The sequence below is a fragment of the Cetorhinus maximus genome, chromosome 17, assembly GCF_964194155.1.
Source record: "Cetorhinus maximus chromosome 17, sCetMax3.hap1.1, whole genome shotgun sequence".
Taxonomy (NCBI): domain Eukaryota; kingdom Metazoa; phylum Chordata; class Chondrichthyes; order Lamniformes; family Cetorhinidae; genus Cetorhinus; species Cetorhinus maximus.
In genome coordinates this window covers 78,388,125-78,412,045 of record NC_135895.1, presented here as the reverse complement: position 1 = coordinate 78,412,045, position 23,921 = coordinate 78,388,125, and the positions used below count along the sequence as shown (strand labels likewise).

Genomic DNA, 23,921 nt, shown 5'->3' with positions numbered 1-23,921 from the left:
TGTCAGACTGTGCCCGTGTGTGTGTGAGAGACTGTGCCCGTGCGTGCGTGTATGAGAGAGACTGTGCCTGCGCGTGCGTGTGTGTGAGAGACTGTGCCTGCGCGTGTGTGTGTGAGAGACTGTGCCTGCGCATGTGTGTGTGTGTAAGAGAGACTGTGCCTGCACGTGTGTGTGTGTGTGAGACTGTGCCCGTGCGTGCGTGTGTGAGACTGTGCCTGCGCGTGCGTGTGTGAGAGAGACTGTGCCTGCGTGTGCGTGTGTGAGAGAGACTGTGCCTGCGCGTGCGTGTGTGTGAGAGAGAGACTGTGCCTGCGCGTGCGTGTGTGAGAGAGAGACTGTGCCTGCGCGTGCCTGTGTGTGTGAGACTGTGCCCGTGTGTGTGTGAGAGACTGTGCCTGTGCGTGTGTGTGAGAGAGACTGTTCCTGCGCGTGCGTGTGTGAGAGAGAGACTGCCTGCGCGTGCCTGTGTGTGTGAGACTGTGCCCGTGTGTGTGTGAGAGACTGTGCCTGTGCGTGTGTGTGAGAGAGACTGTGCCTGCGCGTGCGTGTGTGAGAGAGACTGTGCCTGCGCGTGCATGTGTGTGAGAGAGACTGCCTGCGCGTGCGTGTGTGTGAGAGAGACTGTGCCTGCGCGTGCGTGTGTGTGAGAGAGACTGTGCCTGCGCGTGCGTGTGTGTGAGAGAGACTGTGCCTGCGCATGCGTGTGTGTGAGAGACTGTGCCTGCGCGTGCATGTGTGTGAGAGAGACTGTGCCTGCGTGTGCGTGTGTGTGAGAGAGACTGTGCTTGCGCGTGCGTGTGAGAGAGAGACTGCCTGTGCGTGCGTGTGTGTGATAGAGGGACTGTGCCTGCCCGTGCATGTGTGTGTGAGAGAGACTGTGCCTGCGCATGCATGTGTGAGAGAGACTGTGCCTGTGTGTGCGTGTGTGTGAGAGAGACTGTGCCTGCGCTTGCGTGTGTGTGAGAGACTGTGCCTGCGTGTCTGTGAGAGAGACTGTGCCTGCGCGTGCGTGTGTGTGTGTGACTGTGCCTGCGCATGCGTGTGTGTGTGAGAGACTGTTCCTGCGCGTGCGTGTGTGAGAGAGAGACTGTGCCTGCGCGTGCCTGTGTGTGAGACTGTGCCCGTGTGTGTGTGAGAGACTGTGCCCGTGCGTGCGTGTGTGAGAGAGAATGTGCCTGCGCGTGCGTGTGTGTGAGAGACTGTGCCTGCGCGTGTGTGTGTGAGAGTCTGTGCCTGCGCATGTTTGTGCCTGTGTGTGTGAGACTGTGCCCGTGTGTGTGTGAGAGACTGTGCCCGTGCGTGCGTGTGTGAGAGAGACTGTGCCTGCGCGTGCGTGTGTGAGAGAGAGACTGTGCCTGCGCGTGCCTGTGTGTGTGAGACTGTGCCCGTGTGTGTGTGAGAGACTGTGCCTGTGCGTGTGTGTGAGAGAGACTGTGCCTGCGCGTGCGTGTGTGAGAGAGACTGTGCCTGCGCGTGCATGTGTGTGAGAGAGACTGTGCCTGCGCGTGCGTGTGTGTGAGAGAGACTGTGCCTGCGCGTGCGTGTGTGTGAGAGAGACTGTGCCTGCGCGTGCGTGTGTGTGAGAGACTGTGCCTGCGCATGCGTGTGTGTGAGAGACTGTGCCTGCGCGTGCATGTGTGTGAGAGAGACTGTGCCTGCGTGCATGTGTGTGAGAGAGACTGTGCCTGCGCGCCTGTGTGTGAGAGAGACTGTGCTTGCGCGTGCGTGTGAGAGAGAGACTGCCTGTGCGTGCGTGTGTGTGATAGAGGGACTGTGCCTGCCCGTGCATGTGTGTGTGAGAGAGACTGTGCCTGTGCGTGCGTGTGTGGGAGAGAGAGACTGAGCCTGCGCGTGCGTGTGTGGGAGAGTGAGACTGTGCCTGCACGTGCCTGTGTGTGAGATAGAGACTGTGCCTGCGCGTGTGTGTGTGTGTGAGAGACTGTGCCTGCGCTTGCGTGTGTGTGAGAGAGGCTGTGCCTGCGCGTGCGTGTGTGTGTGAGAGACTGTGCCTGTGCATGCGTGTGTGTGTGAGAGACTGTGCCTGTGCATGCGTGTGTGTGAGAGAGGTACTGTGCCTGCGCGTGCGTGTGTCTGTGAGAGACTGTGCCTGTGCATGCGTGTGTGAGAAAGGGACTGTGCCTGCGCGTGCGTGTGTTAGAGAAACTGTGCCTGCGCATGCGTGTGAGTGAGAGACTGTGCCTGCGCGTGCCTGTGTGTGTGAGACTGTGCCTGTGTGTGTTTGAGAGACTGTGCCCGTGCGTGCGTGTGTGAGAGAGACTGTGCCTGTGCGTGTGTGTGAGAGACTGTGCCTGCGCGTGCGTGTGTGTGTGAGAGAGACTGTGCCTGCGCGTGCGTGTGTGAGAGACTGTGCCTGCGCATGCGTGTGTGTGAGAGAGACTGTGCCTGCGCGTGCGTGTGTGTGAGAGACTGTGCCTGCGCGTGCGTGTGTGTGAGAGAGACTGTGCCTGCGCGTGCATGTGTGTGTGAGACTGTGCCTGCGCGTGCGTGTGTGAGACTTTGCCTGCGCGCGTGTGTGTGAGAGAAACTGTGCCTGCGCATGCGTGTGTGTGAGAGACTGTGCCTGTGCGTGCGTGTGTGTGAGAGAGACTGTGCCTGTGTGTGCGTGTGTGTGAGAGAGACTGTGCCTGTGTGTGCGTGTGTGTGAGAGAGACTGTGCCTGCGCTTGCGTGTGTGTGAGAGAGAGACTGTTCCTGCGCGTGCGTGTGTGTGTGTGTGAGACTGTGCCTGCGCGTGCATGTGTGAGAGAGACTGTGCCTGTGCGTGCGTGTGTGAGACTGTGCCTGCTCGCCTGTGTGTGAGAGAGACTGTGCTTGCGCGTGCGTGTGTGTGGGAGAGACTGTGCCTGCGCGTGCGTGTGTGTGTGTGTGAGACTGTGCCTGCGCGTGCGTGTGTGAGAGAGACTGTGCCTGTGCGTGCGTGTGTGAGAGAGACTGTGCCTGTGCGTGCGTGTGTGTGAGGGAGACTGTGCCTGTGTGTGTGTGTGTGAGAGAGACTGTGCCTGCGCATGCGTGTGTGAGAGAGACTGTGCCTGTGCGTGCGTGTGTGTGAGAGAGACTGTGCCTGTGTGTGCGAGTGTGTGAGAGAGACTGTGCCTGTGTGTGCGTGTGTGTGAGAGAGACTGTGCCTGCGCTTGCGTGTGTGTGAGAGACTGTGCCTGCGTGTGTGTGAGAGAGACTGTGCCTGCGCGTGCGTGTGTGTGTGTGACTGTGCCTGCGCATGCGTGTGTGTGTGAGAGACTGTTCCTGCGCGTGCGTGTGTGAGAGACTGTGCCTGCGCGTGCCTGTGTGTGTCAGACTGTGCCCGTGTGTGTGTGAGAGACTGTGCCCGTGCGTGCGTGTATGAGAGAGACTGTGCCTGCGCGTGCGTGTGTGTGAGAGACTGTGCCTGCGCGTGTGTGTGTGAGAGACTGTGCCTGCGCATGTGTGTGTGTGTAAGAGAGACTGTGCCTGCACGTGTGTGTGTGTGTGAGACTGTGCCCGTGCGTGCGTGTGTGAGACTGTGCCTGCGCGTGCGTGTGTGAGAGAGACTGTGCCTGCGTGTGCGTGTGTGAGAGAGACTGTGCCTGCGCGTGCGTGTGTGTGAGAGAGAGACTGTGCCTGCGCGTGCGTGTGTGAGAGAGAGACTGTGCCTGCGCGTGCCTGTGTGTGTGAGACTGTGCCCGTGTGTGTGTGAGAGACTGTGCCTGTGCGTGTGTGTGAGAGAGACTGTTCCTGCGCGTGCGTGTGTGAGAGAGAGACTGCCTGCGCGTGCCTGTGTGTGTGAGACTGTGCCCGTGTGTGTGTGAGAGACTGTGCCTGTGCGTGTGTGTGAGAGAGACTGTGCCTGCGCGTGCGTGTGTGAGAGAGACTGTGCCTGCGCGTGCATGTGTGTGAGAGAGACTGCCTGCGCGTGCGTGTGTGTGAGAGAGACTGTGCCTGCGCGTGCGTGTGTGTGAGAGAGACTGTGCCTGCGCGTGCGTGTGTGTGAGAGAGACTGTGCCTGCGCATGCGTGTGTGTGAGAGACTGTGCCTGCGCGTGCATGTGTGTGAGAGAGACTGTGCCTGCGTGTGCGTGTGTGTGAGAGAGACTGTGCTTGCGCGTGCGTGTGAGAGAGAGACTGCCTGTGCGTGCGTGTGTGTGATAGAGGGACTGTGCCTGCCCGTGCATGTGTGTGTGAGAGAGACTGTGCCTGCGCATGCATGTGTGAGAGAGACTGTGCCTGTGTGTGCGTGTGTGTGAGAGAGACTGTGCCTGCGCTTGCGTGTGTGTGAGAGACTGTGCCTGCGTGTCTGTGAGAGAGACTGTGCCTGCGCGTGCGTGTGTGTGTGTGACTGTGCCTGCGCATGCGTGTGTGTGTGAGAGACTGTTCCTGCGCGTGCGTGTGTGAGAGAGAGACTGTGCCTGCGCGTGCCTGTGTGTGAGACTGTGCCCGTGTGTGTGTGAGAGACTGTGCCCGTGCGTGCGTGTGTGAGAGAGAATGTGCCTGCGCGTGCGTGTGTGTGAGAGACTGTGCCTGCGCGTGTGTGTGTGAGAGTCTGTGCCTGCGCATGTTTGTGCCTGTGTGTGTGAGACTGTGCCCGTGTGTGTGTGAGAGACTGTGCCCGTGCGTGCGTGTGTGAGAGAGACTGTGCCTGCGCGTGCGTGTGTGAGAGAGAGACTGTGCCTGCGCGTGCCTGTGTGTGTGAGACTGTGCCCGTGTGTGTGTGAGAGACTGTGCCTGTGCGTGTGTGTGAGAGAGACTGTGCCTGCGCGTGCGTGTGTGAGAGAGACTGTGCCTGCGCGTGCATGTGTGTGAGAGAGACTGTGCCTGCGCGTGCGTGTGTGTGAGAGAGACTGTGCCTGCGCGTGCGTGTGTGTGAGAGAGACTGTGCCTGCGCGTGCGTGTGTGTGAGAGAGACTGTGCCTGCGCATGCGTGTGTGTGAGAGACTGTGCCTGCGCGTGCATGTGTGTGAGAGAGACTGTGCCTGCGTGCATGTGTGTGAGAGAGACTGTGCCTGCGCGCCTGTGTGTGAGAGAGACTGTGCTTGCGCGTGCGTGTGAGAGAGAGACTGCCTGTGCGTGCGTGTGTGTGATAGAGGGACTGTGCCTGCCCGTGCATGTGTGTGTGAGAGAGACTGTGCCTGTGCGTGCGTGTGTGGGAGAGAGAGACTGAGCCTGCGCGTGCGTGTGTGGGAGAGTGAGACTGTGCCTGCACGTGCCTGTGTGTGAGATAGAGACTGTGCCTGCGCGTGTGTGTGTGTGTGAGAGACTGTGCCTGCGCTTGCGTGTGTGTGAGAGAGGCTGTGCCTGCGCGTGCGTGTGTGTGTGAGAGACTGTGCCTGTGCATGCGTGTGTGTGTGAGAGACTGTGCCTGTGCATGCGTGTGTGTGAGAGAGGTACTGTGCCTGCGCGTGCGTGTGTCTGTGAGAGACTGTGCCTGTGCATGCGTGTGTGAGAAAGGGACTGTGCCTGCGCGTGCGTGTGTTAGAGAAACTGTGCCTGCGCATGCGTGTGAGTGAGAGACTGTGCCTGCGCGTGCCTGTGTGTGTGAGACTGTGCCTGTGTGTGTTTGAGAGACTGTGCCCGTGCGTGCGTGTGTGAGAGAGACTGTGCCTGTGCGTGTGTGTGAGAGACTGTGCCTGCGCGTGCGTGTGTGTGTGAGAGAGACTGTGCCTGCGCGTGCGTGTGTGAGAGACTGTGCCTGCGCATGCGTGTGTGTGAGAGAGACTGTGCCTGCGCGTGCGTGTGTGTGAGAGACTGTGCCTGCGCGTGCGTGTGTGTGAGAGAGACTGTGCCTGCGCGTGCATGTGTGTGTGAGACTGTGCCTGCGCGTGCGTGTGTGAGACTTTGCCTGCGCGCGTGTGTGTGAGAGAAACTGTGCCTGCGCATGCGTGTGTGTGAGAGACTGTGCCTGTGCGTGCGTGTGTGTGAGAGAGACTGTGCCTGTGTGTGCGTGTGTGTGAGAGAGACTGTGCCTGTGTGTGCGTGTGTGTGAGAGAGACTGTGCCTGCGCTTGCGTGTGTGTGAGAGAGAGACTGTTCCTGCGCGTGCGTGTGTGTGTGTGTGAGACTGTGCCTGCGCGTGCATGTGTGAGAGAGACTGTGCCTGTGCGTGCGTGTGTGAGACTGTGCCTGCTCGCCTGTGTGTGAGAGAGACTGTGCTTGCGCGTGCGTGTGTGTGGGAGAGACTGTGCCTGCGCGTGCGTGTGTGTGTGTGTGAGACTGTGCCTGCGCGTGCGTGTGTGAGAGAGACTGTGCCTGTGCGTGCGTGTGTGAGAGAGACTGTGCCTGTGCGCCTGTGTGTGAGAGAGACTGTGCTTGCGCGTGCGTGTGTGTGGGAGAGACTGTGCCTGCGCGCCTGTGTGTGAGAGAGACTGTGCTTGCGCGTGCGTGTGTGTGAGAGAGACTGTGCCTGCGCGCCTGTGTGTGTGTGTGAGAGACTGTGCCTGCGCGTGCATGTGTGTGTGTGAGATTATGCCTGCGCGTGCGTGTGTGTGTGAGAGAGACTGTGCCTGCGCGTGCATGTGTGTGTGTGAGATTGTGCCTGCGCGTGCGTGTGTGTGTGAGAGAGACTGTGCCTGCGCGCCTGTGTGTGAGAGACTGTGCCTGCGCGCCTGTGTGTGAGAGAGAGACTGTGCCTGTGAGTGCGTGTGTGTGAGAGAGACTGTGCATGCGCGCCTGTGTGTGAGAGGGAGACTGTGCCTGTGCGTGCGTGTGTGTGAGAGAGACTGTGCCTGCGCGTGCGTGTGTGTGAGAGAGACTGTGCCTGCGCGCCTGTGTGTGAGAGAGACTGTGCTTGCGTGTGCGTGTGTGAGAGAGACTGTGCCTGTGCGTGCCTGTGTGTGAGAGAGACTGTGCCTGCGTGCCTGTGTGTCTGAGAGAGACTGTGCCTGCGCGTGCGTGTGTGTGAGACTTTGACTGCGCGCGTTTGTGTGAGAGAAACTGTGCCTGCTCATGCGTGTGTGAGAGAGACTGTGCCTGTGCGTGCGTGTGTGTGAGAGAGACTTTGCCTGTGTGTGCGAGTGTGTGAGAGAGACTGTGCCTGTGTGTGCGTGTGTGTGTGAGAGACTGTGCCCGTGCGTGCGTGTGTGAGAGAGACTGTGCCTGCGCGTGCGTGTGTGTGAGAGACTGTGCCTGCGCGTGTGTGTGTGAGAGACTGTGCCTGCGCATGTGTGTGTGTGTGAGAGAGACTGTGCCTGCGCGTGTGTGTGTGTGTGAGACTGTGCCCGTGCGTGCGTGTGTGAGAGAGACTGTGCCTGCGCGTGCGTGTGTGAGAGAGACTGTGCCTGCGCGTGCGTGTGTGGGAGAGACTGAGCCTGCGCGTGCGTGTGTGGGAGAGTGAGACTGTGCCTGCACGTGCATGTGTGTGAGATAGAGACTGTGCCTGTGTGTGCGTGTGTGTGAGAGAGACTGTGCCTGCGCTTGCGTGTGTGTGAGAGACTGTGCCTGCGTGTGTGTGAGAGAGACTGTGCCTGCGCGTGCGTGTGTGTGTGTGACTGTGCCTGCGCATGCGTGTGTGTGTGAGAGACTGTTCCTGCGCGTGCGTGTGTGAGAGACTGTGCCTGCGCGTGCCTGTGTGTGTGAGACTGTGCCCGTGTGTGTGAGAGCCCGTGCGTGCGTGTGTGAGAGAGACTGTGCCTGCGCGTGCGTGTGTGTGAGAGACTGTGCCTGCGCGTGTGTGTGTGAGAGACTGTGCCTGCGCATGTGTGTGTGTGTAAGAGAGACTGTGCCTGCACGTGTGTGTGTGTGTGAGACTGTGCCCGTGCGTGCGTGTGTGAGAGAGACTGTGCCTGCGCGTGCGTGTGTGAGAGAGACTGTGCCTGCGTGTGCGTGTGTGAGAGAGACTGTGCCTGCGCGTGCGTGTGTGTGAGAGAGAGACTGTGCCTGCGCGTGCGTGTGTGAGAGAGAGACTGTGCCTGCGCGTGCATGTGTGTGAGAGAGACTGTGCCTGCGCGCCTGTGTGTGAGAGAGACTGTGCTTGCGCGTGCGTGTGAGAGAGAGACTGCCTGTGCGTGCGTGTGTGTGATAGAGGGACTGTGCCTGCCCGTGCATGTGTGTGTGAGAGAGACTGTGCCTGCGCATGCGTGTGTGAGAGAGACTGTGCCTGTGCGTGCGTGTGTGTGAGAGAGACTGTGCCTGTGTGTGCGAGTGTGTGAGAGAGACTGTGCCTGTGTGTGCGTGTGTGTGAGAGAGACTGTGCCTGCGTGTGCGTGTGTGAGAGAGACTGTGCCTGCGTGTGCGCGTGTGAGAGAGACTGTGCCTGCGCGTGCGTGTGTGTGAGAGAGAGACTGTGCCTGCGCGTGCGTGTGTGAGAGAGAGACTGTGCCTGCGCGTGCATGTGTGTGAGAGAGACTGTGCCTGCGCGCCTGTGTGTGAGAGAGACTGTGCTTGCGCGTGCGTGTGAGAGAGAGACTGCCTGTGCGTGCGTGTGTGTGATAGAGGGACTGTGCCTGCCCGTGCATGTGTGTGTGAGAGAGACTGTGCCTGCGCATGCGTGTGTGAGAGAGACTGTGCCTGTGCGTGCGTGTGTGTGAGAGAGACTGTGCCTGTGTGTGCGAGTGTGTGAGAGAGACTGTGCCTGTGTGTGCGTGTGTGTGAGAGAGACTGTGCCTGCGCTTGCGTGTGTGTGAGAGACTGTGCCTGCGTGTGTGTGAGAGAGACTGTGCCTGCGCGTGCGTGTGTGTGTGTGACTGTGCCTGCGCATGCGTGTGTGTGTGAGAGACTGTTCCTGCGCGTGCGTGTGTGAGAGAGAGACTGTGCCTGCGCGTGCCTGTGTGTGAGACTGTGCCCGTGTGTGTGTGAGAGACTGTGCCCGTGCGTGCGTGTGTGAGAGAGAATGTGCCTGCGCGTGCGTGTGTGTGAGAGACTGTGCCTGCGCGTGTGTGTGTGAGAGTCTGTGCCTGCGCATGTGTGTGTGTGTGTGAGAGAGACTGTGCCTGCACGTGTGTGTGTGTTTGAGACTGTGCCCGTGCGTGCGTGTGTGAGAGAGACTGTGCCTGCGCGTGCGTGTGTGAGAGAGACTGTGCCTGCGCGTGCGTGTGTGAGAGAGACTGTGCCTGCGCGTGCGTGTGTGTGAGAGAGAGACTGTGCCTGCGCGTGCGTGTGTGAGAGAGAGACTGTGCCTGCGCGTGCCTGTGTGTGTGAGACTGTGCCCGTGTGTGTGTGAGAGACTGTGCCTGTGCGTGTGTGTGAGAGAGACTGTTCCTGCGCGTGCGTGTGTGAGAGAGAGACTGTGCCTGCGCGTGCCTGTGTGTGTGAGACTGTGCCCGTGTGTGTGTGAGAGACTGTGCCTGTGCGTGTGTGTGAGAGAGACTGTGCCTGCGCGTGCGTGTGTGAGAGAGACTGTGCCTGCGCGTGCATGTGTGTGAGAGAGACTGTGCCTGCGCGTGCGTGTGTGAGAGAGACTGTGCCTGCGCGTGCGTGTGTGAGAGAGACTGTGCCTGCGCGTGCGTGTGTGTGAGAGAGAGACTGTGCCTGCGCGTGCGTGTGTGAGAGAGAGACTGTGCCTGCGCGTGCCTGTGTGTGTGAGACTGTGCCCGTGTGTGTGTGAGAGACTGTGCCTGTGCGTGTGTGTGAGAGAGACTGTTCCTGCGCGTGCGTGTGTGAGAGAGAGACTGTGCCTGCGCGTGCCTGTGTGTGTGAGACTGTGCCCGTGTGTGTGTGAGAGACTGTGCCTGTGCGTGTGTGTGAGAGAGACTGTGCCTGCGCGTGCGTGTGTGAGAGAGACTGTGCCTGCGCGTGCATGTGTGTGAGAGAGACTGTGCCTGCGCGTGCGTGTGTGTGAGAGAGACTGTGCCTGCGCGTGCGTGTGTGTGAGAGAGACTGTGCCTGCGCGTGCGTGTGTGTGAGAGAGACTGTGCCTGCGCATGCGTGTGTGTGAGAGACTGTGCCTGCGCGTGCATGTGTGTGAGAGAGACTGTGCCTGCGTGCATGTGTGTGAGAGAGACTGTGCCTGCGCGCCTGTGTGTGAGAGAGACTGTGCTTGCGCGTGCGTGTGAGAGAGAGACTGCCTGTGCGTGCGTGTGTGTGATAGAGGGACTGTGCCTGCCCGTGCATGTGTGTGTGAGAGAGACTGTGCCTGTGCGTGCGTGTGTGGGAGAGAGAGACTGAGCCTGCGCGTGCGTGTGTGGGAGAGTGAGACTGTGCCTGCACGTGCCTGTGTGTGAGATAGAGACTGTGCCTGCGTGTGTGTGTGTGTGTGAGAGACTGTGCCTGCGCTTGCGTGTGTGTGAGAGAGGCTGTGCCTGCGCGTGCGTGTGTGTGTGAGAGACTGTGCCTGTGCATGCGTGTGTGTGAGAGAGACTGTGCCTGTGCATGCGTGTGTGTGAGAGAGGTACTGTGCCTGCGCGTGCGTGTGTCTGTGAGAGACTGTGCCTGTGCATGCGTGTGTGAGAAAGGGACTGTGCCTGCGCGTGCGTGTGTTAGAGAAACTGTGCCTGCGCATGCGTGTGAGTGAGAGACTGTGCCTGCGCGTGCCTGTGTGTGTGAGACTGTGCCTGTGTGTGTTTGAGAGACTGTGCCCGTGCGTGCGTGTGTGAGAGAGACTGTGCCTGTGCGTGTGTGTGAGAGACTGTGCCTGCGCGTGCGTGTGTGTGTGAGAGAGACTGTGCCTGCGCGTGCGTGTGTGAGAGACTGTGCCTGCGCATGCGTGTGTGTGAGAGAGACTGTGCCTGCGCGTGCGTGTGTGTGAGAGACTGTGCCTGCGCGTGCGTGTGTGTGAGAGAGACTGTGCCTGCGCGTGCATGTGTGTGTGAGACTGTGCCTGCGCGTGCGTGTGTGAGACTTTGCCTGCGCGCGTGTGTGTGAGAGAAACTGTGCCTGCGCATGCGTGTGTGTGAGAGACTGTGCCTGTGCGTGCGTGTGTGTGAGAGAGACTGTGCCTGTGTGTGCGTGTGTGTGAGAGAGACTGTGCCTGTGTGTGCGTGTGTGTGAGAGAGACTGTGCCTGCGCTTGCGTGTGTGTGAGAGAGAGACTGTTCCTGCGCGTGCGTGTGTGTGTGTGTGAGACTGTGCCTGCGCGTGCATGTGTGAGAGAGACTGTGCCTGTGCGTGCGTGTGTGAGACTGTGCCTGCTCGCCTGTGTGTGAGAGAGACTGTGCTTGCGCGTGCGTGTGTGTGGGAGAGACTGTGCCTGCGCGTGCGTGTGTGTGTGTGTGAGACTGTGCCTGCGCGTGCGTGTGTGAGAGAGACTGTGCCTGTGCGTGCGTGTGTGAGAGAGACTGTGCCTGTGCGCCTGTGTGTGAGAGAGACTGTGCTTGCGCGTGCGTGTGTGTGGGAGAGACTGTGCCTGCGCGCCTGTGTGTGAGAGAGACTGTGCTTGCGCGTGCGTGTGTGTGAGAGAGACTGTGCCTGCGCGCCTGTGTGTGTGTGTGTGAGACTGTGCCTGCGCGTGCATGTGTGTGTGTGAGATTGTGCCTGCGCGTGCGTGTGTGTGTGAGAGAGACTGTGCCTGCGCGTGCATGTGTGTGTGTGAGATTGTGCCTGCGCGTGCGTGTGTGTGTGAGAGAGACTGTGCCTGCGCGCCTGTGTGTGAGAGACTGTGCCTGCGCGCCTGTGTGTGAGAGAGAGACTGTGCCTGTGAGTGCGTGTGTGTGAGAGAGACTGTGCATGCGCGCCTGTGTGTGAGAGGGAGACTGTGCCTGTGCGTGCGTGTGTGTGAGAGAGACTGTGCCTGCGCGTGCGTGTGTGTGAGAGAGACTGTGCCTGCGCGCCTGTGTGTGAGAGAGACTGTGCTTGCGTGTGCGTGTGTGAGAGAGACTGTGCCTGTGCGTGCCTGTGTGTGAGAGAGACTGTGCCTGCGTGCCTGTGTGTCTGAGAGAGACTGTGCCTGCGCGTGCGTGTGTGTGAGACTTTGACTGCGCGCGTTTGTGTGAGAGAAACTGTGCCTGCTCATGCGTGTGTGAGAGAGACTGTGCCTGTGCGTGCGTGTGTGTGAGAGAGACTTTGCCTGTGTGTGCGAGTGTGTGAGAGAGACTGTGCCTGTGTGTGCGTGTGTGTGTGAGAGACTGTGCCCGTGCGTGCGTGTGTGAGAGAGACTGTGCCTGCGCGTGCGTGTGTGTGAGAGACTGTGCCTGCGCGTGTGTGTGTGAGAGACTGTGCCTGCGCATGTGTGTGTGTGTGAGAGAGACTGTGCCTGCGCGTGTGTGTGTGTGTGAGACTGTGCCTGCGCGTGCGTGTGTGAGAGAGACTGTGCCTGCGCGTGCGTGTGTGAGAGAGACTGTGCCTGCGCGTGCGTGTGTGGGAGAGACTGAGCCTGCGCGTGCGTGTGTGGGAGAGTGAGACTGTGCCTGCACGTGCATGTGTGTGAGATAGAGACTGTGCCTGTGTGTGCGTGTGTGTGAGAGAGACTGTGCCTGCGCTTGCGTGTGTGTGAGAGACTGTGCCTGCGTGTGTGTGAGAGAGACTGTGCCTGCGCGTGCGTGTGTGTGTGTGACTGTGCCTGCGCATGCGTGTGTGTGTGAGAGACTGTTCCTGCGCGTGCGTGTGTGAGAGACTGTGCCTGCGCGTGCCTGTGTGTGTGAGACTGTGCCCGTGTGTGTGAGAGCCCGTGCGTGCGTGTGTGAGAGAGACTGTGCCTGCGCGTGCGTGTGTGTGAGAGACTGTGCCTGCGCGTGTGTGTGTGAGAGACTGTGCCTGCGCATGTGTGTGTGTGTAAGAGAGACTGTGCCTGCACGTATGTGTGTGTGTGAGACTGTGCCCGTGCGTGCGTGTGTGAGAGAGACTGTGCCTGCGCGTGCGTGTGTGAGAGAGACTGTGCCTGCGTGTGCGTGTGTGAGAGAGACTGTGCCTGCGCGTGCGTGTGTGTGAGAGAGAGACTGTGCCTGCGCGTGCGTGTGTGAGAGAGAGACTGTGCCTGCGCGTGCATGTGTGTGAGAGAGACTGTGCCTGCGCGCCTGTGTGTGAGAGAGACTGTGCTTGCGCGTGCGTGTGAGAGAGAGACTGCCTGTGCGTGCGTGTGTGTGATAGAGGGACTGTGCCTGCCCGTGCATGTGTGTGTGAGAGAGACTGTGCCTGCGCATGCGTGTGTGAGAGAGACTGTGCCTGTGCGTGCGTGTGTGTGAGAGAGACTGTGCCTGTGTGTGCGAGTGTGTGAGAGAGACTGTGCCTGTGTGTGCGTGTGTGTGAGAGAGACTGTGCCTGCGTGTGCGTGTGTGAGAGAGACTGTGCCTGCGTGTGCGCGTGTGAGAGAGACTGTGCCTGCGCGTGCGTGTGTGTGAGAGAGAGACTGTGCCTGCGCGTGCGTGTGTGAGAGAGAGACTGTGCCTGCGCGTGCATGTGTGTGAGAGAGACTGTGCCTGCGCGCCTGTGTGTGAGAGAGACTGTGCTTGCGCGTGCGTGTGAGAGAGAGACTGCCTGTGCGTGCGTGTGTGTGATAGAGGGACTGTGCCTGCCCGTGCATGTGTGTGTGAGAGAGACTGTGCCTGCGCATGCGTGTGTGAGAGAGACTGTGCCTGTGCGTGCGTGTGTGTGAGAGAGACTGTGCCTGTGTGTGCGAGTGTGTGAGAGAGACTGTGCCTGTGTGTGCGTGTGTGTGAGAGAGACTGTGCCTGCGCTTGCGTGTGTGTGAGAGACTGTGCCTGCGTGTGTGTGAGAGAGACTGTGCCTGCGCGTGCGTGTGTGTGTGTGACTGTGCCTGCGCATGCGTGTGTGTGTGAGAGACTGTTCCTGCGCGTGCGTGTGTGAGAGAGAGACTGTGCCTGCGCGTGCCTGTGTGTGTGAGACTGTGCCCGTGTGTGTGTGAGAGACTGTGCCCGTGCGTGCGTGTGTGAGAGAGAATGTGCCTGCGCGTGCGTGTGTGTGAGAGACTGTGCCTGCGCGTGTGTGTGTGAGAGACTGTGCCAGCGCATGTGTGTGTGCGTGAGAGAGACTGTGCCTGCACGTGTGTGTGTGTTTGAGACTGTGCCCGTACGTGCGTGTGTGAGAGAGACTGTGCCTGCGCGTGCGTGTGTGAGAGAGACTGTGCCTGCGCGTGCGTGTGTGAGAGAGACTGTGCCTGCGCATGCGTGTGTGAGAGAGACTGTGCCTGTGCGTGCGTGTGTGTGAGAGAGATTGTGCCTGTGTGTGCGAGTGTGTGAGAGAGACTGTGCCTGTGTGTGCGTGTGTGTGAGAGAGACTGTGCCTGCGCTTGCGTGTGTGTGAGAGACTGTGCCTGCGTGTGTGTGAGAGAGACTGTGCCTGCGCGTGCGTGTGTGTGTGTGACTGTGCCTGCGCATGCGTGTGTGTGTGAGAGACTGTTCCTGCGCGTGCGTGTGTGAGAGACTGTGCCTGCGCGTGCCTGTGTGTGTGAGACTGTGCCCGTGTGTGTGTGAGAGACTGTGCCCGTGCGTGCGTGTGTGAGAGAGACTGTGCCTGCGCGTGCGTGTGTGTGAGAGACTGTGCCTGCGCGTGTGTGTGTGAGAGACTGTGCCTGCGCATGTGTGTGTGTGTAAGAGAGACTGTGCCTGCACGTGTGTGTGTGTGTGACTGTGCCCGTGCGTGCGTGTGTGAGAGAGACTGTGCCTGCGCGTGCGTGTGTGAGAGAGACTGTGCCTGCGTGTGCGTGTGTGAGAGAGACTGTGCCTGCGCGTGCGTGTGTGTGAGAGAGAGACTGTGCCTGCGCGTGCGTGTGTGAGAGAGAGACTGTGCCTGCGCGTGCATGTGTGTGAGAGAGACTGTGCCTGCGCGCCTGTGTGTGAGAGAGACTGTGCTTGCGCGTGCGTGTGAGAGAGAGACTGCCTGTGCGTGCGTGTGTGTGATAGAGGGACTGTGCCTGCCCGTGCATGTGTGTGTGAGAGAGACTGTGCCTGCGCATGCGTGTGTGAGAGAGACTGTGCCTGTGTGTGCGTGTGTGTGAGAGAGACTGTGCCTGCGTGTGCGTGTGTGAGAGAGACTGTGCCTGCGTGTGCGTGTGTGAGAGAGACTGTGCCTGCGCGTGCGTGTGTGTGAGAGAGAGACTGTGCCTGCGCGTGCGTGTGTGAGAGAGAGACTGTGCCTGCGCGTGCATGTGTGTGAGAGAGACTGTGCCTGCGCGCCTGTGTGTGAGAGAGACTGTGCTTGCGCGTGCGTGTGAGAGAGAGACTGCCTGTGCGTGCGTGTGTGTGATAGAGGGACTGTGCCTGCCCGTGCATGTGTGTGTGAGAGAGACTGTGCCTGCGCATGCGTGTGTGAGAGAGACTGTGCCTGTGCGTGCGTGTGTGTGAGAGAGACTGTGCCTGTGTGTGCGAGTGTGTGAGAGAGACTGTGCCTGTGTGTGCGTGTGTGTGAGAGAGACTGTGCCTGCGCTTGCGTGTGTGTGAGAGACTGTGCCTGCGTGTGTGTGAGAGAGACTGTGCCTGCGCGTGCGTGTGTGTGTGTGACTATGCCTGCGCATGCGTGTGTGTGTGAGAGACTGTTCCTGCGCGTGCGTGTGTGAGAGAGAGACTGTGCCTGCGCGTGCCTGTGTGTGTGAGACTGTGCCCGTGTGTGTGTGAGAGACTGTGCCCGTGCGTGCGTGTGTGAGAGAGAATGTCCCTGCGCGTGCGTGTGTGTGAGAGACTGTGCCTGCGCGTGTGTGTGTGAGAGACTGTGCCTGCGCATGTGTGTGTGTGTGAGAGAGACTGTGCCTGCGCGTGCGTGTGTGAGAGAGACTGTGCCTGCGCGTGCGTGTGTGTGAGAGAGACTGTGCCTGCGCGTGCGTGTGTGAGAGAGAGACTGTGCCTGCGCGTGCGCGTGTCAGAGAGAGACTGTGCCTGCGCGTGCCTGTGTGTGTGAGACTGTGCCCGTGTGTGTGTGAGAGACTGTGCCTGTGCGTGTGTGTGAGAGAGACTGTTCCTGCGCGTGCGTGTGTGAGAGAGAGACTGTGCCTGCGCGTGCCTGTGTGTGTGAGACTGTGCCCGTGTGTGTGTGAGAGACTGTGCCTGTGCGTGTGTGTGAGAGAGACTGTGCCTGCGCGTGCGTGTGTGAGAGAGACTGTGCCTGCGCGTGCATGTGTGTGAGAGAGACTGTGCCTGCGCGTGCGTGTGTGTGAGAGAGACTGTGCCTGCGCGTGCGTATGTGTGAGAGAGACTGTGCCTGCGCGTGCGTGTGTGTGAGAGAGACTGTGCCTGCGCATGCGTGTGTGTGAGAGACTGTGCCTGCGCGTGCATGTGTGTGAGAGAGACTGTGCTTGCGCGTGCGTGTGAGAGAGAGACTGCCTGTGCGTGCGTGTGTGTGATAGAGGGACTGTGCCTGCCCGTGCATGTGTGTGTGAGAGAGACTGTGCCTGTGCGTGCGTGTGTGGGAGAGAGAGACTGAGCCTGCGCGTGTGTGTGTGGGAGAGTGAGACTGTGCCTGCACGTGCCTGTGTGTGAGATAGAGACTGTGCCTGCGCGTGTGTGTGTGTGTGAGAGACTGTGCCTGCGCTTGCGTGTGTGTGAGAGAGACTGTGCCTGCGCGTGCGTGTGTGTGTGAGAGACTGTGCCTGTGCATGCGTGTGTGTGTGAGAGACTGTGCCTGTGCATGCGTGTGTGTGAGAGAGGTACTGTGCCTGCGCGTGCGTGTGTCTGTGAGAGACTGTGCCTGTGCATGCGTGTGTGAGAAAGGGACTGTGCCTGCGCGTGCGTGTGTTAGAGAAACTGTGCCTGCGCATGCGTGTGAGTGAGAGACTGTGCCTGCGCGTGCCTGTGTGTGTGAGACTGTGCCTGTGTGTGTTTGAGAGACTGTGCCCGTGCGTGCGTGTGTGAGAGAGACTGTGCCTGTGCGTGTGTGTGAGAGACTGTGCCTGCGCGTGTGTGTGTGTGTGAGAGAGACTGTGCCTGCGCGTGCGTGTGTGAGAGACTGTGCCTGCGCATGCGTGTGTGTGAGAGAGACTGTGCCTGCGCGTGCGTGTGTGTGAGACTGTGCCTGCGCGTGCGTGTGTGTGAGAGACTGTGCCTGCGCGTGCGTGTGTGTGAGAGAGACTGTGCCTGCGCGTGCATGTGTGTGTGAGACTGTGCCTGCGCGTGCGTGTGTGTGAGAGACTGTGCCTGCGCGTGCGTGTGTGAGAGAGAGACTGTGCCTGCGCGTGCCTGTGTGTGTGAGACTGTGCCCGTGTGTGTGTGAGACTGTGCCCGTGCGTGCGTGTGTGAGAGAGACTGTGCCTGCGCGTGCGTGTGTGTGAGAGACTGTGCCTGCGCGTGCGTGTGTGTGAGAGACTGTGCCTGCGCGTGTGTGTGTGAGAGACTGTGCCTGCGCATGTGTGTGTGTGTGAGAGAGACTGTGCCTGCGCGTGTGTGTGTGTGAGAGACTGTGCCCGTGCGTGCGTGTGTGAGAGAGACTGTGCCTGCGCGTGCGCGTGCTTCTGAGAGACTGTGCCCGTGCGTGCATGTGTGAGAGAGACTGTGCCTGCGCGTGCGTGTGTGAGAGAGACTGTGCCTGCGCGTGCGTGTGTGTGAGAGAGAGACTGTGCCTGCGCGTGCGTGTGTGAGAGAGAGACTGTACCTGCGCGTGCCTGTGTGTGTGAGACTGTGCCCGTGTGTGTGTGAGAGACTGTGCCTGTGCGTGTGTGTGAGAGACTGTGCCTGCGCGTGCGTGTGTGAGAGAGACTGTGCCTACTCGTGCATGTGTGAGAGAGAGACTGTGCCTGCGCGTGCGTGTGAGTGAGAGAAACTGTGCCTGTGCGTGCGTGTGTGTGAGAGAGACTGTGCCTGCGCGTGCGTGTGTGTGAGAGAGACTGTGCCTGCGCATGCATGTGTGTGAGAGACTGTGCCTGCGCGTGCATGTGTGTGAGAGAGACTGTGCCTGCGCGCCTGTGTGTGAGAGAGACTGTGCTTGCGCGTGCGTGTGAGAGAGAGACTGCCTGTGCGTGCGTGTGTGTGATAGAGGGTCTGTGCCTGCCCGTGCATGTGTGTTTGAGAGAGACTGTGCCTGTGCGTGCGTGTGTGTGTGAGAGACTGTGCCTGCGCGTGCGTGTGTGTGTGAGAGAGACTGTGCCTGCGCGTGCGCGTGTGGGAGAGAGAGACTGAGCCTGCGCGTGCGTGTGTGGGAGAGTGGGACTGTGCCTGCACGTGCATGTGTGTGAGATAGAGACTGTGCCTGCGCGTGTGTGTGTGTGTGAGAGACTGTGCCTGCGCTTGCGTGTGTGTGAGAGAGACTGTGCCTGCGCGTGCGTGTGTGTGTGAGAGACTGTGCCTGTGCATGCGTGTGTGTGTGAGAGACTGTGCCTGTGCATGCGTGTGTGTGAGAGAGACTGTGCCTGTGCATGCGTGTGTGAGAAAGGGACTGTGCCTGCACGTGCGTGTGTTAGAGAAACTGTGCCTGCGCATGCGTGTGAGTGAGAGACTGTGCCTGCGCGTGCGTGTGTGAGAGAGAGACTGTGCCTGTGCGTGCGTGTGTGTGAGAGAGACGGTGCCTCCGTGTGCGTGTGTGATAGAGACTGTGCCTGTGCGTGCCTGTGTGTGAGAGGGACTGTGCCTGCGCGCCTGTGTGTGTGAGACTTTGCCTGCGCATGCGTGTGAGTGAGAGACTGTGCCTGCGCGTGCGTGTGTGTGAGAGAGACTGTGCCTGCGCGTGCGTGTGTGTGAGGGAGACTGTGCCTGTGTGTGTGTGTGTGTGTGAGAGAGACTGTGCCTGCGCGTGCGTGTGTGTGAGAGACTGTGCCCGTGCGTGCGTGTGTGAGAGAGACTGTGCCTGCGCATGCGCGTGCGTGTGAGAGACTGTGCCCGTGCGTGCATGTGTGAGAGAGACTGTGCCTGCGCGTGCGTGTGTGAGAGAGACTGTGCCTGCGCGTGCGTGTGTGTGAGACTGTGCCTGCGCGTGCGTGTGTGAGAGAGACTGTGCCTACGCGTGCATGTGTGAGAGAGAGACTGTGCCTGCGCGTGCGTGTGTGTGAGAGATACTGTGCCTGTGCGTGCGTGTGTGTGAGAGAGACTGTGCCTGCGCGTGCGTGTGTGTGAGAGAGACTGTGCCTGCGCATGCGTGTGTGTGAGAGACTGTGCCTGCGCGTGCATGTGTGTGAGAGAGATTGTGCCTGCGCGCCTGTGTGTGAGAGAGACTGTGCTCGCGCGTGCGTGTGAGAGAGAGACTGCCTGTGCGTGCGTGTGTGTGATAGAGGGACTGTGCCTGCCCGTGCATGTGTGTTTGAGAGAGACTGTGCCTGTGCGTGCGTGTGTGTGTGAGAGACTGTGCCTGCGCGTGCGTGTGTGTGTGAGAGAGACTGTGCCTGCGCGTGCGTGTGTGGGAGAGAGAGACTGAGCCTGCGCGTGCGTGTGTGGGAGAGTGGGACTGTGCCTGCACGTGCATGTGTGTGAGATAGAGACTGTGCCTGCGCGTGTGTGTGTGTGAGAGACTGTGCCTGCGCTTGCGTGTGTGTGAGAGAGACTGTGCCTGCGCGTGCGTGTGTGTGTGAGAGACTGTGCCTGTGCATGCGTGTGTGTGTGAGAGACTGTGCCTGTGCATGCGTGTGTGTGAGAGAGACTGTGCCTGTGCATGCGTGTGTGAGAAAGGGACTGTGCCTGCGCGTGCGTGTGTTAGAGAAACTGTGCCTGCGCATGCGTGTGAGTGAAAGACTGTGCCTGCGCGTGCGTGTGTGTGAGAGAGACTGTGCCTGTGCGTGCGTGTGTGTGAGGGAGACTGTGCCTGTGTGTCCGTGTGTGTGAGAGAGACTGTGCCTGCGCATGCGTGTGTGTGAGAGACTTTGCCTGCGCGCGTGTGTGTGAGGGAAACTGTGCCTGCGCATGCATGTGTGTGAGAGAGACGGTGCCTCCGTGTGCGTGTGTGATAGAGACTGTGCCTGTGCGTGCCTGTGTGTGAGAGGGACTGTGCCTGCGCGCCTGTGTGTGTGAGACTTTGCCTGCGCATGCGTGTGAGTGAGAGACTGTGCCTGCGCGTGCGTGTGTGTGAGACTGTGCCTGTGCGTGCGTGTGTGTGAGGGAGACTGTGCCTGTGTGTGTGTGTGTGTGAGAGAGACTGTGCCTGCGCGTGCGTGTGTGTGAGAGACTGTGCCTGCGCGTGCGTGTGTGTGAGAGAGAGACTGTGCCTGCACGTGCGTGTGTGAGAGACTGTGCCTGCGCATGTGTGTGTGTGTGAGAGAGACTGTGCCTGCGCGTGTGTGTGTGTGAGAGACTGTGCCTGTGTGTGCGTGTGTGTGAGAGAGACTGTTCCTGCGCGTGCGTGTGTGTGTGAGAGACTGTGCCTGCGCGTGCGTGTGTGTGTGAGAGACTGTTCCTGCCCGTGTGTGTGAGAGACTGTGCCCGTGCGTGCGTGTGTGAGAGAGACTGTGCCTGTGCGTGTGTGTGAGAGAGACGGTGCCTGCACGTGCGTGTGTGTGAGAGAGACTGTGCCTGCGCGTGCGTGTGTGTGAGAGAGACTGTGCCTGCGCGTGCGTGTGTGTGAGAGAGACTGTGCCTGCGCGTGCGTGTGTGTGAGAGAGGGACTGTGCCTGCGCGTGCGTGTGTGTGTGAGAGACTGTGCCTGTGCATGCATGTGTGTGTGAGAGACTGTGCCTGTGCATGCGTGTGTGTGTGAGAGACTGTGCCTGCGCGTGCGTGTGTGTGAGAGAGACTGTGCCTGCACGTGCGTGTGTGTGAGAGAGACTGTGCCTGCGCGTACGTGTGTGTGTGAGAGACTGTGCCTGCGCGTGCGTGTGTGTGTGACTGTGCCTGCACGTGCGTGTGTGTGTGAGAGACTGTGCCTGCACGTGCGTGTGTGTGAGACTGTGCCTGCGCGTGCGTGTGTGTGTGAGAGACTGTGCCTGTGCATGCATGTGTGTGAGAGAGGGACTGTGCCTGCGCGTGCGTGTGTGTGTGAGAGACTGTACCTGTGCATGCGTGTGTGTGAGAGACTGTGCCTGCGCGTGCGTGTGTGTGAGAGAGGGACTGTGCCTGCGTGTGCGTGAGAGAGACTGTGCCTGTGCGTGCGTGTGTGTGTGAGAGACTGTGCCTGCGCGTGCGTGTGTGTACGAGAGAGACTGTGCCTGCGCGTGCGTGTGTGTACGAGAGAGACTGTACCTGCGCGTGCGTGTGTGTGTGTGTGAGAGACTGTACCTGCGCGTGCGTGTGTGTGAGAGAGACTGTGCCTGTGCATGCGTGTGTGAGAGAGAGACTGTACCTGCGCGTGCGTGTGTGTGAGAGAGACTGTACCTGCGCGTGCGTGTGTGTGAGAGAGACTGTACCTGCGCGTGCGTGTGTGTGAGAGAGACTGTGCCTGCGTGTGCGTGTGTGTGTGAGAGTGAGACTGTACCTGCGTGTGTGTGTGTGAGAGAGAGACTGTTTGGGGAGAAATTTGCACCGAGCAGCCGGGCGCGTGCCTGACTCGCTCAAGTGTAAAATGATGTGCGATGATGTAGGGCGAGCATCCTGATGTCATCACGCAGTCGTGTGATATTTCAGTCAAGGGGCGCACGCAGGAGTCGGCAGTGCTCCATCCGACAATTAACAGGTCTATTAAGGCCATTAAAGTTCTAATTGAATGAAATTTTTCAATGCCCATCTAACCTTAAAGTTGGTGGGCAGGTTAAAGGGCCAAGGAAACCACATCCACGGGCGGGATGAAGTTTCAAGAGCAATTAAAAATTGAACTAAGATGTTTAAATTTAATTTATTACATGTCCCTGCTCATGTGACAGAGCGACTGAAACCACTGCTTGAAGCATTTTGGGGTGTTTACCTATATTTTGAGAAAAGAAAGCACTGGACTAACATCCTGTCCCCTCTCACCAAACCTAGAGAATACCCTGAGCTCTTCCCCAGTTGCTGTTCTGATAGGATTCTGCAATGAAGGACAATGAGACCCACTGCACAGGGTTACAGTGCAAGGGCAATTTGCATAGATTAGGCTTGTATTCCCGTGAATAAAGTGCTTGAAATGTTTAAGATAATTAAAGGAGTTGATAGGATAGAGAGAGAAACGATTTCCTCTGGTATATGATTAAAGTGACTGAGATATTTCAGAGCATGAACTTATGTTGCAAAGCACTGAGCAGCCAGTGTTTACGTTTCTAGAACTGTGACTGATTCCAGAAGTTCTAGAACATCATTCTATGTTGCAGAACATTCTACAAAGGAACAGGAGGGGGCCATTCAGCCCATCAAAGCCTGAACCCGCATACAATTAGATCATGGCTGATCTGAATCTTGGCTCCACGTACCCACCTTGCTAGTGGTTTTAGCCTGAATGCTATGGCCTGAAAACATGGTCCGTGGACTTTTCTTTTGAGATTGGCGATTGGTGGCAAGAGATGCAGGTTCCTCTGGTCGGCCACTGTAACTTCAGCAGATCAATGAAATTTCTGCAGAAATTACAGAGGAATTCCCAGGGAAATTCCCAGGGATGGCCTTTTCCACCTTCCAGGCAGCCTGTGTGAGCCCCCAGTGAGGGACATCGCGTAAGTTGTCAATCCAGTGATATGCTGCTGACAATGTGAGGGGTAAAGGCTGTGGACTGTCAGAGTCACTGGCTGCTACTAACAACTGCACTTTTCTGTGACCCTATAAAGTGATACACTTTGGAGAGAATGATTAACATGGGCTTAGGCAAATGGACCTAGGTCTCGCTCCTTTGACCACCCTGACATTCATAAGAAAATAAGGAGCAGGAGCAAGAGTAGGCCTTACAATCCTTCGAGCCTGTTCCGCCACTCAGTATAATCATGGCTGATCTTCCACCTTGATTCCCTCTTCCCTCACTATCCCTGTTTCCCTCAAATCCCTGAGCATCAAAAAACCTATCGATCTCTTATCTTGAATACTCTCAATGACCGAGCATCCACGTTCTTTGGGGTGAAGAATTCCAAAGGTTCATGACCCTGTCCTGAATGGCCTCCTCCAGTTCCAACTTTTGAACGGCCGACCCCTTAATCTGAGACTGTGCCCCTTTGTTCTAGACTGCCCGACCAGTGGAAATATTCTCGCAGCATCTGCCCTGTCAGGCCCCTTCAACATTATATATTTCAATTAGATTCCCTCTCATTCGTCTGAAATTCCTGTCACATTATGTTACAAGAGAAATGAAATTATTGACTGATCGTTGCGACCGATCTCTATTAGTTTACCCGAGGTGAGGAAAGCTGTCAGGGATGGGGCACTTTGGGAACCATGGGATAAAAAGCACTTGCTCCTCCGCAGCACTGGCCACATGTCATGTCCCAAGTCTTCCATGCACTGTATCCCCGAAACTAGCCTGAGAGAAGCCTGGCTGGTTTGCAATTGAACGAATCAACACCGACTGCTTTGACATGTCTCTCAGGAGCCTGTTTCACAGACTGACCAGCTCACTCAGGAATTACACTTGTTGTTGTCACTCTTTGTTAAGGGGGTTGAATGAAATGGAACTTTCCTGCATCTTCTCCAGGTTTGCAAAGCTGCTCCTGCGACTCCCAGCCCTCCGATCGATCGGACTCAAGTGTCTCGAGCACCTGTTCTTCTTCAAGCTGATTGGTGACACCCCCATTGACACCTTCCTCATGGAGATGCTGGAGGCCCCACACCAAATGACATGATGCGATTCTCCACACTGCCTCCTTTCCTAAATGTCAAATCTGTAAATATTTTCGCTAATGGTGTGAATAGAATTGATATAATGTCATCCGTCTAACTTGTAAAACGACACATATTTTGTATCTTGAACAAGCACAGAACAGCAATTATTTGTTAGTTTGTACAGGGAATTTAAAAAAAAAACGCTTATCGGGAGAATTTTAGATTAAAATTCTATTCATTGAAGAATAAATCAGGTTTATAAATTGCGATCCAGTACCTCTCTCACACTGCCATTCTCACAATCGTTCACTTGCTCTCAGTCAACCTTTGCCCTGGCGCTTGTGAACAGGGACAGTTATCTGAATAAGTGCATCTATTAAGGAGCCTGTACCCGCTCAGTGGGCACATCAGGGAACTGGAAATCAGAGGGATCGTGCTGCAGTGATTCCCTCCCTTACGCTCCTAGCGGGCGAGCACACATTCAGAGTATGGACCCTTGCCAGCCAGTCCTCCTGTATGAAGCCTGTTTTAAAGAGACAAAACCCTCCCACTT

The 23,921-nt window shown here is 58.4% G+C and overlaps 1 protein-coding gene across 6 annotated transcripts in view; it reads left to right on the top strand.

Moving 5' to 3' along the window:
• LOC144692531 (retinoic acid receptor RXR-gamma-A-like) overlaps nucleotides 1–23,631 on the top strand; it is a 258,889-nt gene extending 235,258 nt beyond the window's left edge. For all 6 annotated transcript variants that reach the window (XM_078561502.1, XM_078561500.1, XM_078561501.1 and 3 more), the window contains exon 10: nucleotides 23,241–23,631. In XM_078561502.1, the coding sequence (XP_078417628.1) occupies nucleotides 23,241–23,388 (148 nt within the window). In that variant the 3' untranslated portion in view covers nucleotides 23,389–23,631. The remainder of the gene's footprint in view (nucleotides 1–23,240) is intronic.
• The last annotated feature ends 290 nt before the right edge of the window (nucleotides 23,632–23,921 follow it).